Here is a 13,683-nt window from a genome sequence, read left to right on the forward strand (position 1 = left end):
ACTGTTTGCCATTGTGGACTGATGGGCATGAGTTGGGTTTATATTTCTGTCACTGACTTTTTAGAGGGGTCGTCCTGTTGCTAAGTGGATCAATAGGGCATAGGAAACCCTCAGATCCCTGCTTGGTTGTGACACTTGCTAGGTAGTCTTGGGCATGAAACTCTCTCTTGACGTCCCTGCCTCATAGGGCTCTGAGAGGTTCAGATGAAAGCTGGGAAGGGAACATAGTCAGTGTTGTCCAGTTTTCTGCTTCCATCAGTGATCTGCCAGGTGCCTCAGGGTAAAACTGCGTGATGCCCTTACTGCACCACATGCAGCTGTCTCTTTGTCTTTCTAAGATTAGTTACAGCCATGTCCCCCATTGTTACTGGATTGCAGTGCGCAGGGAAGGGAGGGTTATCTCTTTGCCGCTCAGCTGTGATCCTTCTGAAAATCACCGTTCACACCCCCTATTTTATTTATATACTTCCATCTCATGAAACATCAGGGCACCGTTCAACAATAGGCAAGCAGTAAAACATGGAAAAGCTTTAAAAACAATATTACACCAGGAGGCCTAGAGAAGAAAAGAGGGAAAGAAAAGTAAAAAGAAAACAAAGAGAAGAGAAGAGAAGCTCTTATTGGCATCAAACATTACTTCTTTTTTACAAAGACTCATTACCACTTTGGGGAGGCAATTTTAGGAGGCTGCAGTTGGGAAGAAGGGATAATTGTACCTTCTCTGTGTGTTTTGATCCCAACTCATCAAGCATGACATGTAGTTTGACCCTCAGAGAAGTTCAGAGAAGTTGGGGGGGGGGGGTAATGGAAGCAGCCATCACTTGATGTTTGTTGCCACCATCTGGTCATCAAAGGTATACTGCATCTGGATGTGAAAGTTGCACTGAAATGGGAATGGTATTATTGCAAGCAGCAGTAGTTCATGTTTTCTGCTCTTCGCCTTCCTGCCTCTTATCTGAGGGCCAAAGTTGACAGGACAGTGTTCACATAACTGCAAGAATGGTGTCATTTCTGGTTTGGCTCTGACAAGGTACCAGATGGAAAACAATATATAAAATGTCAAGGTTTATGAAAGCTGAATGATATCACTTTGCTTTTTATTATTTTTTGAAAATATATGCTCTACTGAAATGTATGTACACTTAATTAATTAAACAAGTTTTCTATTCTATTTTCTGTTTGCTTTTTCCTCTGAAGACCCAGGATAGATGTGGAGTTTTTTTTAAAAAAAGGCCCAGGCAAATGCTTTCACCAATAATATGAAGGAATATATCCCTAGTTTAATCTCTTCTGCACGTGCCGCTTGCCACAATCTCATAACACTTTCTGCATCTGCTGATTAGATGTTCTTCTAGAGCTTCACAAGAAGACACTTTTATAATATTTTTGGAACCTTGCTTGATGAGTAGGATGCTAAACATGTTCCTCGGTTATCTAATGAGTTGATATTAATGGTGCAATTGCTGGAAATTCATTCTCTTAAAATTTATCCTTGCACCTTTGATAGCAACCAGTTTTCCATATTCCATTTCTTGTCTTTCACTGTAAGAACATCCCAGAATTCAGTATGATTTTAAGAAATAAATTCAATGAATTTTAAGGAATAATTTTAAGGAATAAATTCAAGTTTTTATTATGTTTATTAATTTTTAATCCATTAAAATACTCTGCTAATGCGACCTTTTTATAAAAGTAATATTTGAGATTCTTCTGCACATTATTTATTCTGTTCCCAAACCTTGTTGTTGTTTAGTCGTTTAGTCGTGTCCGACTCTTCGTGACCCCATGGACCATAGCACGCCAGGCACTCCTGTCCTGCACTGCCTCCCGCAGTTTGGTCAAACTCATGTTCGTAGCTTCGAGAACACTGTCCAACCATCTCGTCCTCTGTCGTCCCCTTCTCCTAGTGCCCTCAATCTTTCCCAACATCAGGGTCTTTTCCAAGGATTCTTCTCTTCTCATGAGGTGGCCAAAGTATTGGAGCCTCAGCTTCACGATCTGTCCTTCCAGGGAGCACTCAGGGCTGATTTCCTTAAGAATGGATAGGTTTGATCTTCTTGCAGTCCATGGGACTCTCAAGAGTTCCCAAACCTAGCGCACATCAAATTGCCCAGGTTGTTACTGTGTGTAATATAGCATATTCTGTGTTACTTTAAGCTTCTTTTGTTCAAATAAATACAAGAGCCTCTATATGTTCAATTTTCAGTTCTAGCTAATCAACAGTGGCAAAGTTTAGCTAAGCATTGCTTTTACTGTGTCAGCGTAACTCAGCTCAGTCCATTGAAGCATGGGCAGGTATTTTGTGTCAGGCATGATGCAACTCTGGTGCATTTCATTATTCCAAACCCATTCAAAAACAGAGGTTTTTCTTTATTTGAATGCAGGGAAAGCCTGGTCGAAAAGGTTATGCAGGTGAACTGGGACCAGAAGGCCTGAAGGTAGGGTTGAGTTTTTTCTGAATTTGCTGCTGTATATATATATATATATATATATATATATATATATATATATATATATATAGTATATATATTGTCTAGCTAATACTAGGTTCAGAGATGAAAACTGAAAGCTATTAAAAATATATATCAATTTTTATTGCAATTTATTGTTCCTTTTCCCAAAAAAATGAAACTCAGAGTGACTTACAAAAATGAGCATTCGGAACAAGGATAAATAAACCAAAAATTATTTCTCTCTCCCCCCCCCACTCTCTCTGATTCAACTTCACCCCAACATACCCAAGGATAAGTAGAAGATCCCCACCTTCTCTTCTCCAGCAGCCTTTCCTATCTCCACCAACATTTTCAGTATGATCCTTGATCCACCCGAGAGGCTTTTGGGGATGTTATGGGCACCCGAGGGAGAAGGTGATAGGAAGCTTCCCTTCTGTGGCTCCAAGCCATAATCTCCAAGTGTGTAGGACTTTGTGCACATGTTGGCCACCTGCCCATAAAACACACAGCGGTGTCCACTCTTATAAAGAAAGTCCAAATGGTGAAGGCGCCCATAATCAAGAGACCATAGTCAGCAGGAACAAATCATATACGTAATCATAGAATTGTTGAGTTGGAAGGGACCCCAAGGGTCATCACCAATCCAACCCATTGCAATGCAGGAATCCTGTCACTCTAGCCCACCCCAGCAAGCTTTGGGTTGAGGGTTAATGTGATGAAATGTTTAAGGCAGAGGATTGCTTGTGTTGCTTTTGCTGTCCCCAACCCAGGACTTCAAAGCAGGCAACAATGTGTCAATTATTCTCCCTATCCAGACCAGCAAACCACTATCTAGAGACCACTTTGAGTAAAAACAACTTACACCGCTTCTCAAAAATATACAGGCTTGGGCTGTGGCAGGTGTCTAGGAGAAGAACATATTGATGCCCACAAGAGATGCCATTGTAGATCTGACCTGGTGCATTGATGGTGTACTTTTTTTTTAAGTGTCCCTAGACATGGTGGAGGATAGGGGCAGGGGGGAAATCTCCTCGATACGCTTGTTTTTTTAGTGGTTTATGTGTCATCAAAATTACCTCTGCTTGAACCTGGAATGTAGTCGGGAGTCAGGTTGGGATCGATGGTGCATTGTACTCCTTATGACCCACTCCTTCAGGATGCAAGTCATTTTGCACCAGTTGAAGCCTCTGAATGTCTCTGAAAGCTTCTCCACAAATGACCTTACAGTTTTACCTGGAATAGGTATATTGAAGGTGCGCATAGGCATGTTTGTGAGTAGCATCTGGTGTGGTGCTGTGTGCGTTCATTCACCTGTGGGCCATGGAAGATGGAGTGAAAAGGCCTCCTGCCAAGTACACAATTGCCTCAGTTTTTGAGTAACATGTATGCATTACTTCTTCCTGAACTAATCAGCCTCATCCGACAAATAATCAATGAATATATTGTGCTTTTAAAAGGGGGCTCTGGCCAAGTATCATTATTACAAAATGCAAAATAAAGCCAATTTATTTTAACATGGCAAACTTGTAAAGATGAGTAGTATTGGAAAAGCAAAAATATTTTATTCTGTGCATTGATAAACTGCCTTAGGGACGCTGGTCTCCGACCGTAATAAATTATTCATTCATTCATGCCTTAGGGAGAGGAAATGCATTAAGCTGTTTGAGGTACTGTAAGTAAGGACTGAAAACTCCCTCTCTGTTAAAATGAAATTGTGTGCTAAATTACTAAATCTATTTTTTTTTTAATTCACAGGGAGAAACAGGAGATCAAGGAATTATTGGGAAAATTGGTGAAACAGTAAGGATAAATTTATGTTTTATTCACCATATGGTATGTTTTGTAATGGTAGCCAGTGATTTGGAATGGGAAAACTTACAACTTACGGTAAATAGTGGTGCTGGGGGCAGGGGAAGAACTTGGCATGGGGCTGCAGTTTTCAATGGCATCCCAATAGCAGCTTAAGAAGAGCAATTTTCTTCTGTTTTCTTCAGAAGTGTTAAACTCCTGCCCCCAATCTGCTGCAGTCTCGGTAATTATCAGCCCCTCTCAAGAGCTGCTATTTGCGTTTTTAAAAACATGCATGTTACATGCAAAGTTGCATGCAATATCACATTTAATTTGGTTTGTATAAATGGTACAAAGGTGCTCACTGTTATAATTAGGACTTCCTTGACCTCTTTTCACAGATTCTGTAGGAGCGCTTTCTTTCAATAGTTGACCTAAAGACCTGACATTGTTGTAGACATGCTTTAATTCACCTTTATGGTGTCCATAAACAATACCAGTTTTCTTGTTCCCAACAACCACTACCGGGGGCCCTCAGATCCCCATGAAGTTTGAAAGGAACCAGGGCCGTCTTACCTGTAGGCGCTAGGGGTGCGGGGCACCTGGGTGCTGGACTCTCAGGGGCGCCAGGCTGAGAGTTCAGGGCCCGAGAGTTGAGTCCAGGGAAGAGCCCGTCTGTTGGTTGGAGAGCCGTGATGGGCTCTTCTGCTGCGGGCGGCTCTGCGCCGTGAGTTCAGGGGTGCCCGAGCCAGCGAGATGCTGAGGCAGCCGACCGGTTCCGCCCTCTTGCGTGCCTTGGGCTGGGCAACCTGAGGCGTGCGTGCAGGGTGGATCTTTGCACCCCGGCACCGCATATGCTTAAGACAGCCCTGAAAGGAACACAAAACAGAATAATTAGTACTGACCATGAGTAATGTGCCTCTGCTCCACTGAGGGGAAGGAGCTTGTATTTCTCTGGTGACACAAAAAGAAAACAAAAGAAAGAAAGAAAGTCTTGATTAATTTACGATTGGGTGTGTATGTTGATTATAGATGCTATTCTGCATTAGCTTTGGTATTGGCTTTTGGAAATAATTGCTACTCAAGATGAATATCATTATTTGCTCACATTCACTCTATTTCTTCCTTTGTCCACCATGGTGGGCTCTACTGATATAACTCAGAGAAAAGCGAAATCAAACAAATGGGCGCTAGACATGCACAGAGTTCCAGCTAAACCAAGCTTCTTGATAACAGTGTGGAGATGTACCTTCAAGTGTGGTGCAAAGTAATTACTTTAAAACAAAAAACAAAAAAACCTTAAGAGCATGGTCATGTGCACATAATGAAGTTTACTGGAATTTGGGGTTTTTTCAAGTTGCCGTTGGTGCTTATGTTTTTCCATAAATAATATTTAGGGCAATGCCTATATTTCATATACAATAAAGAGGAGATCGAGTTATAAACTCCGAAAATATTAACACAAGACACTACTAAACATGTTCATCTGCTGGGGCACAAATTTTGCAATGGAGCTAATAAAATATGAAGAAAAGTATTTTAGATGGCATGTCTTGCAATACTTTGAAACAGATGTTGGAGAATATCACCACAAGTGAAATAAATTTTGGAATAGTGGTTACACACACACACACACACACACACACACACTTTATCGTTTCATTCTTCAAAATACTGGCAGACATTCATCCCTGCTTCTTGTAAAGACATAGGTAAATATTATTGCCCCTCATTTTACAAATCAAGAATCTGAGGTAGACATTAACCAAGATGAACAGGGGAGGTCCAATCCAAAATACCAGTGTGGCATACTATCTGGAAAGAATTATGGAGAAATGTTCATGGATTCATTGGTATTCTTTTGTAAGAAACTGTATGCCTTGGAATATAAAGCAAAACAGGGTTAAAGTTTAGCATCTGGTCTCAGCCTTTTTATTGAATCCACACTGTAATTAAATTTTACGGATATTTTGTATAGGTAATCCCAAAGTTGTCTCTTGGCCTAGTGGAACTACTGAGCTTTTTTTAAAAAACAAAAAAAACAACAGCTGTCTCTGTGTTGGACCTCAATCAGTTTGTGGCATTTCGGCATTTCCTCGAGCTATGTTGTGTATCCTGTGTCGGTGACTGAAGTTTCCTGGAGCTTTACAAATAATTCTATGGTAGTTGTTCACAAGGTTCTTAAACTGTGATTCCATATATGACGCAGGGACAATCTGAGACCCCATCTTTCGGGGCTGCACTCCCATATGAGATCGTGGCCCTCCCACGTGAGATCGTGGCCCTGAAAAAGTGCTGGGGAATGGGAGATAGTGGCCAGAAATTGTGCGAGAGCACGGCGCCCAAAATGGCTGCCATGCTCTCGCAAGAAAAAATGGAATCAGGACAGCTGAGGCATATGTGATTCATGTGCATGAACTGATTGACTGGGCTATCTCCCAGGTTCTGATGACAAGATGAATCTTGCTAAAATTTGAGAATTTTTCAACAGAATTGAATGTGAAAGTAGAACTGAATGAATTGTTTAGTTGAGTCTTAAATGTTTGCGCTCTGACCCAGGTGGCGCTGTGGGTTAAACCACAGAGTCTAGGGCTTGCTGATCAGAAGGTCGGCGGTTCGAATCCCTGCAACGAGGTGAGCTCCCGTTGCTCGGTCCCAGCTCCTGCCCACCTAGCAGTTCGAAAGCACATCAAAGTGCAAGTAGATAAATAGGGACCGCTCTGGCGGGAAGGTAAACGGCGTTTCCGTGTGCTGCTCTGGTTCGCCAGAAGCAGCTTTGTCATGCTGGCCACATGACCCGGAAGCTGTCTGCGGACAAACGCCGGCTCCATCGGCCTATAGAGCGAGATGAGCGCCGCAACCCCAGAGTCGGACACAACTGGACCTGATGGTCAGGGGCCCCTTTACCTTTACCTTTACTGGAGACAAAATATTAGTCGTCCCCTTAGGAACACATAGAAACTAATACAGAATATTAGAACAGTGGTCTGAAGGATGAAATACTCAAGAGAGAGAAAGGGATAACTCACATTAAAATAGAATCCCACGTTATTTGCCTCCAAACCACATATATATTTGTGTAACCTTTGCCCCCTACTTTACAAATGAGTATTATGTACAGAAGCGGCCTTAATTCCCTCTAAAAATATTATCGATATTGCATACAACGTATGTCAAATGTATTGTTTGTTTGGTTTCTTTTCATGAAACAAAGCTGTATTTACACAATCAAATATATAACCAGACGTATATTTATTGTAAAAACTCATCTTGCAACTTTACTTCATTAGAAATGATCAAATAAATAAACAGCACATTTGGCCTATATGATGCAGTAGCCAAAAAAGAAAAATGCTTTTAAAAAACAATCGTAGTGAACTATGGTGAGTTGTGTACACAACACCTAATTGTAAATGTTGCAATTACTGCATTTAAGGAATATTTTTGAGGTAGATGATAACATCGAATAGTAATGGAAAGAACTTTTTGGCTTTGGTTCAGTATTACCATAAGTGCATAAACTTGACAAATCCATGGAGCTGAACAACTGAGCCTCCCTATTCCGTTTACAGCTCTCCTGGCCAAATTCTGTACCAGGCGCGCAGCTTCCAGACCAAGGGTAGACTGAAATAGTATATATGGATTTTGAAATCCTTTCTTGGCTTTTATCAGTGATGTATGCATGAATGTGGATGGTATCTATAGTCCCACTGATAGATGATAGGAATAGCATTAAATGTGTGCACAGTTTACCTCTCTCTGGCTTTTCCAGAGTGGAAGGGCATCAAGGAAGCTTTATAAAATGGGTGTCTGATGTGCTGAAAATCATGAAACTTTTGAAGCAGCAGATAAAAGTTGTGGAAAATTCTGCAGGAATAATGGGAATGCCTTGCTATAATAGGATTTTAACAGGCACAGCTGGCCATAGTTCTTTCATATGTGGAGGATATGCATGTAAGTTGTCTTTGCCACAGTTATTGCTTACAATGAGTCTGCAGACACTTCCAAGCAAGCCAGTATCTTGGTTCCCCCCCCCCTTCATTGTTGTTGTGAGCCTTGGAATGCAACAGGCTTTTTTTTATATAAGGGGAAGCTAATTTGTTTAAGATCCTTATTAGATCCATGACTTTGACAGAATAGAATTTAAAACCTGAAGTCGAATTCTGCAGCTTTCCCTGGCTGGTAAGATTAGCCACCTCTTACAGAATCAGCAGATTCCTTTAGACAGCATTTGATTAATTTAATGAGAACTAAAAGAGTTCAGCCAGAGCAGATTTACAATGCTGATGAGACAAAGTGTTTTTTTGGGTTGGTTTTTTTTTTAAGCGATGCCAAGAAAAACATTGGCTTCAGCTACTGAGAAAATTGCCCCTGGATTAGAGGGAGAAAAGTCTCAACTGTGCTGGCATGCACAGTTGAGTTCCAGATTTTTAAATTACTAGCTGGCAAAACTTTGAAACCACATTGTATTATGCGCAGACACATGTAACCTGTCTTGTCTATCGCTGAGCATAATCCACTGCATGAATGGCTTTAGACGTTTGAAAAAGATGATTGAAAGATTACATTCTTTCACACATGAAAACTAATGTGATCTACAAAAGCGTTATGTTTCTTGGCTGCCATTATTACTTGGAAACATTATAACTCATTGCCAAGGGGCGGAGGGAACACCCTCTGAATATTTTATTTACATGGATGTGGGTCCCTTGTAGAGAAGCCCAATATAAAATTCAGTCTGCAGACAGTCAGACCAAGATAGAAAATGTCTTGGCACATTGAGCAGACCAAAGGACCATAAAGTGCAAGAATGTTGAGCTGTTGTCAGAAGGGCAAATAAGAATGTCATATGAGCATATGAAGCTTCCTATTGGTCTATCCAGCCCAGTACTGCCTGTTCTGATTTGCTCTTTCAGGCCTCAAGCAGTGGCCCTTGCTAACCCAGTGAGTTCTTTAAACTGGAGATAAAACCCAGGATCAACCCTGGAATCTTTTGCATTCAAAGCATGTGGTCCAGTGTTATAGTATGGGATACCACCAAACAAATGCCTGCAAACTGTATTTAAATACATAAATCTGTTGGTAGACAGGTATTCATTACAAGTATATGCATTCTGTTCTAGCAACAAACACACAGAGGGTAACTAAAACAATGTACAGGAGTTCTGCTAGAAATGATATGCCTGGTTGAGCTATAACAGGCTCACGTTTAAGAAAAGGCATGGCCAATATTTTTTTTATAGACCTGCTTGCTTGGAAGCTTTGCACTTAACTGCCTCATTGCTAAACTTGTTTTAGGCCTTGAGGATACCCAATTTATCTAGGAGAGAAAATCATAATTGCCTATGCCCAAAATTAAAAGGAAAATTGAAATTGCTTTAAATGATTGAGGACTTGAAGATGCTGAGTAGAACAAATTCTTCGGACTTTGTAGAAATGCCTCAGGTTTGGAGATAGGGAGCCAAGAAATAGAAGGCAAAGCAATAAATCTGCAATATGATTGCAGAAGAACTGGACTGCTATTGTTTCATTAGCACAAGATATAACTATCTAAGCCAGTTTTCAAAATTAACATCTGTATTGCAAGAGTGTGAGTTTGTAGCATCACATGGGTCATAAGTCTCTGAGCCATGCATTCCAAGGTAACTCACAACATGAAAAAAGAATTGCAACAAAACACATAGGTGCAGTTCAAATGTGCGGCCTTGTGATTGAGCACATACCCGTCTATTTGCGTCATCTGGAGGAGGAGACAGGAAGCATCTGTTTCCTGGTTTAAGCTAACCACACTTTGTTATGTCTGGACCGGGATCTGTGGTTAGTTTAAACTACAGTTTATTCGAACTAGCCAGGACCATAGACCACAGTGTATCTTTATTTGTTTAAGGAAACAGGTTAAACCCAGTTACAGGTAGGTAGCCGTGTTGGTCTGAGTCGAAGCAAAATAAAAAAATTCCTTCAGTAGCACCTTAAAGACCAACTAAGTTTATATCTAAGTTTGTATCTGAAGAAGTGTGCATGCACACGAAAGCTCATACCAAAATATAAACTTAGTTGGTCTTTAAGGTGCTACTGAAGGTTAAACCCAGAAGCAGATGCTCGTGACGTCTGCCAGAGAAATGGGGTGATTGCTTGACCTAAAACTTGATCCGGTCCATTTGTTATATTTCAGTGTTCCGTCCAAACGACATTACATCAGAAACAGGCCTCAACAAATTAAATTTACAATTAAAGCAGCAGGAGCAAATCCAATTTAAAACAGAAGGCTTTTTAATTTTTTTAATCTCATTAAATGGCTGGAAAAGCAACAGCATTTTTAGCTGACCTTTAAATGCCATCAAAGAGCATGCTACTGGCGCGGACAGGAGAAAGGCGTTCCTTAGACTTGGAACAACTAAGTAGGCCTTGCCTTCACCATCACCTCACCTCAGAACACCAATAACGAACGGGGCATGTTTGGATGAGAACCGACAGTCCTTCAGGTGCCCTAAGCCCAGACCACTTAAGATTCATAGGTAAAAATCAGCACTTTGATCTGTGCCCGAAAAGTAAGTGGTAGTCTGTGATGATTTTTTTTTCAATACTGAAGGTGGCAGAAGAAACTTGAGAAAATGACACTGAGGGAATTGAGCCTAGAGAGCTATATAATTTCTGTGTATTAAGTGCCCTGTGTTGATTCCTATGGTTGCTCCAGAAATTCAACCACTCCTGACTTGGAGTGCCTTTCAGGGCTCTTAAAACACTTCCTTGCGGGAGAGGCAAGCTTTTATGAACTCCCCTGAGCAATGCACGACCTTATTTGGATCAGAGCAATAGCTGGATTAGAGATGGGTGCATTGCTTCCACCCACCCACCCTTGCTTGTCCCTGCCAGCCCCCAAAGCACCCTTTCCTTCTTTTCCCTTCCCTTCCCTTCCAGGGATTGTGGCAGCAATAGCAGAAAAGGGACCAAGAAGTTAATTTTCCTTCCTCGTCCCAGCTCTCAACTATTGCTACTGCCAAACAAGAACGAAACAAACCAGTAATCCCCAACCCCAAAAAACTTAGTTGTTTGTGTTTGGGGTGACTTGAACCATATTTTCATTTGCTTAGGTTGGTTCTGAAACGAAATGAGAATTCCTTGCTTGAGAATCCTTGGCTGATCCTATATTATTTCAAATGCACATTTGAAATGTGGACGCCGCGTGGTTCATCTTGCAAAATGTATTTAACCCAGTGGTGGGTTAACGACACAGGTTTTTACCCTGACTCACGAACCTTTGATTTGCTACCAGGTTAAGATTTCACAAGTCGGAAAATGTTAACACAACCGTCAACCCGACTCAGTTCTTTGGAACCTTTAGAAGGAAAACACACCTTTATAATCATATTCCCAACATGAGTGAGTTTCTGTGGATCCTGGTGCGCCTGGCATAACATTCTTAGTACTTCAGCTAAGTGGCAGGAAATTGAGTTTGAAATATGAAGGTGAGGCATCAACCCAAGGACCACACACAAAAATTCCGGCTTGTCAGTCTGATGGAGTGAAGCAGCCCTTACTCTGTGAATTGAGTACTGTATTGGGTTTGGTTATAAAGGTAAAGGTAAAGGTAAAGGGACCCCTGACCATTAGGTCCAGTCGTGACCGACTCTGGGGTTGCGCGCTCATCTCGCATTATTGGCCGAGGGAGCCGGCGTACAGCTTCCAGGTCATGTGGCCAGCATGACAAAGCCGCTTCTGGCAAACCAGAGCAGCACATGGAAACGCCGTTTACCTTCCCGCTGTAGCGGTTCCTATTTATCTACTTGCATTTTGACGTGCTTTCGAACTGCTAGGTTGGCAGGAGCTGGGACCAAGCAACGGGAGCTCACCCCGTCACAGGGATTCGAACCGCCGACCTTCTGATCAGCAAGTCCTAGGCTCAGTGGTTTAACCACAGCGCCACCTGGGTCCCTGTTATAAAGGTAAAGGTAAAGGTAAAGGGACCCCTGACCATTAGGTCCAGTCGTGACCGACTCTGGGGTTGCGCGCTCATCTCGCATTATTGGCCGAGGGAGCCTTATAACTTAGTGCCAAATGAACTATGGTTTTGTTAGGTCTGGAAAACTCTACAATCTTAAGATGACATGCTTGTGGCAAATAGCTGCTTTACACAGAAGTACGGCCTGTAGTTTGCTTACTCTCTAGAAATTCTGTATATGACTCCTACCTTAATGGGGTTTGTTGGGGTGGGGACTCGCATGCATATGCATTTGGGGGTATTTAAATTTAAGCAGCCCAATGAGGACTGAGCATGATCAGTAGCCATGGAATGTACCGTGGGATGTTGGAAAAGGAAAAATGGAATGGGGCGACAGGATGAGATGATTGGAATGCCCTTCTTGGAGACAATGGGTGCCTGGAACTCTGAATAGGAAGAAAGATATACTGTACTGCAATATTTTGTTACAGGCCTCACTTGTAGTTTTATAGGTAGCGATTACAAAAGACTGCAGCTCTTCTTTGAAGTTGCTCCTCTTTTAAAAACAATAGGCTGGACAACAGATAAGGAGACTCAAATTATATCCAAATAGTACTGTACTTTACTGTACTGCTGTGAGTTTTTATCCATATAGAGAAATCACGGTACATACCAGTACCTGTAATCACCTGTGAAACATCAGTTTCAACAACAACAACAACAAATTAAAGTTCCTATAAATGAACAGTTGTTCCTGATTCATTGATCCATCTGGAATGATGAAACACACTAGTCTCTCCAGGATAGTTATGTGTTGCAATTCTTCAAATTTGATAGATCTCCTTTTATAGGAAAATTACGTCTTGTGCTTCAGTATACAGAACAAGCTGTCTGAAATACTTTTATAACTCCGCTGCCTCAAGAAAATCTGTGTTTCTTTTTCTTTTACCAAAAAAAGAAAAGAAAAAAGTGATCAGGGTTCTGTTACATATGTCCTTAATTCCATGCTAGTCGTTTTCCCTGGAATTACCATCTGTCCACTTAACTTTTTGCAGAGGATCCATGCAATGTCAAATTGTTGCAGTCTGTTTTGTGTGTTGTCCCCCCTCCAGGCCTGATCTGTGGTGATCCCCACCCCTCCCCACATTTTAGCAATAAAACACTGTCCAGTGTGGACAGGCAAAGTACTATCAAGGCTTTTTGTGGCCCCTGTGTGTTTAATTAAAGTTTCTTACTTGCAGATCCAGTCCATTTAATTGCTTCCTGTTGATCATGGTTTGTCATAATTGTATGCCGCCTTTACAACAAGAAGAACAGCGATACATCTTAGTTGGGGGATTAGTGATTAATAGGTTTACTCGATATATCATAATTTCATTATTTATATCCCACTCATCTGGCTGGGTTCCCCCAGCCACTCTGAGCAGCTTACAACATATCTTAAAACATAATAATAACAATAACAATAATAATAATATTTATACCCTGCCCATCTGGCCGAGT

The 13,683-nt window shown here is 41.4% G+C and overlaps 1 protein-coding gene across 3 annotated transcripts in view; it reads left to right on the top strand.

Annotated features, from left to right (window-relative positions):
- The window catches only part of COL24A1 (collagen type XXIV alpha 1 chain), a 156,895-nt gene that overhangs the window by 75,070 nt on the left and 68,142 nt on the right, over window positions 1-13,683 (top strand). For all 3 annotated transcript variants that reach the window (XR_015950978.1, XM_035123684.3, XM_088673875.1), the window contains exons 23-24: window positions 2,385-2,438; window positions 4,209-4,253. Coding sequence is in view for 2 of the 3 variants with exons in the window: in XM_035123684.3 (XP_034979575.3) it covers window positions 2,385-2,438; window positions 4,209-4,253 (99 nt within the window). In the remaining variant the exon portion in view is untranslated. The remainder of the gene's footprint in view (window positions 1-2,384; window positions 2,439-4,208; window positions 4,254-13,683) is intronic.

The sequence above is a fragment of the Zootoca vivipara genome, chromosome 7, assembly GCF_965207765.1.
Source record: "Zootoca vivipara chromosome 7, rZooViv2.hap1.1, whole genome shotgun sequence".
Taxonomy (NCBI): Eukaryota; Metazoa; Chordata; class Lepidosauria; order Squamata; family Lacertidae; genus Zootoca; species Zootoca vivipara.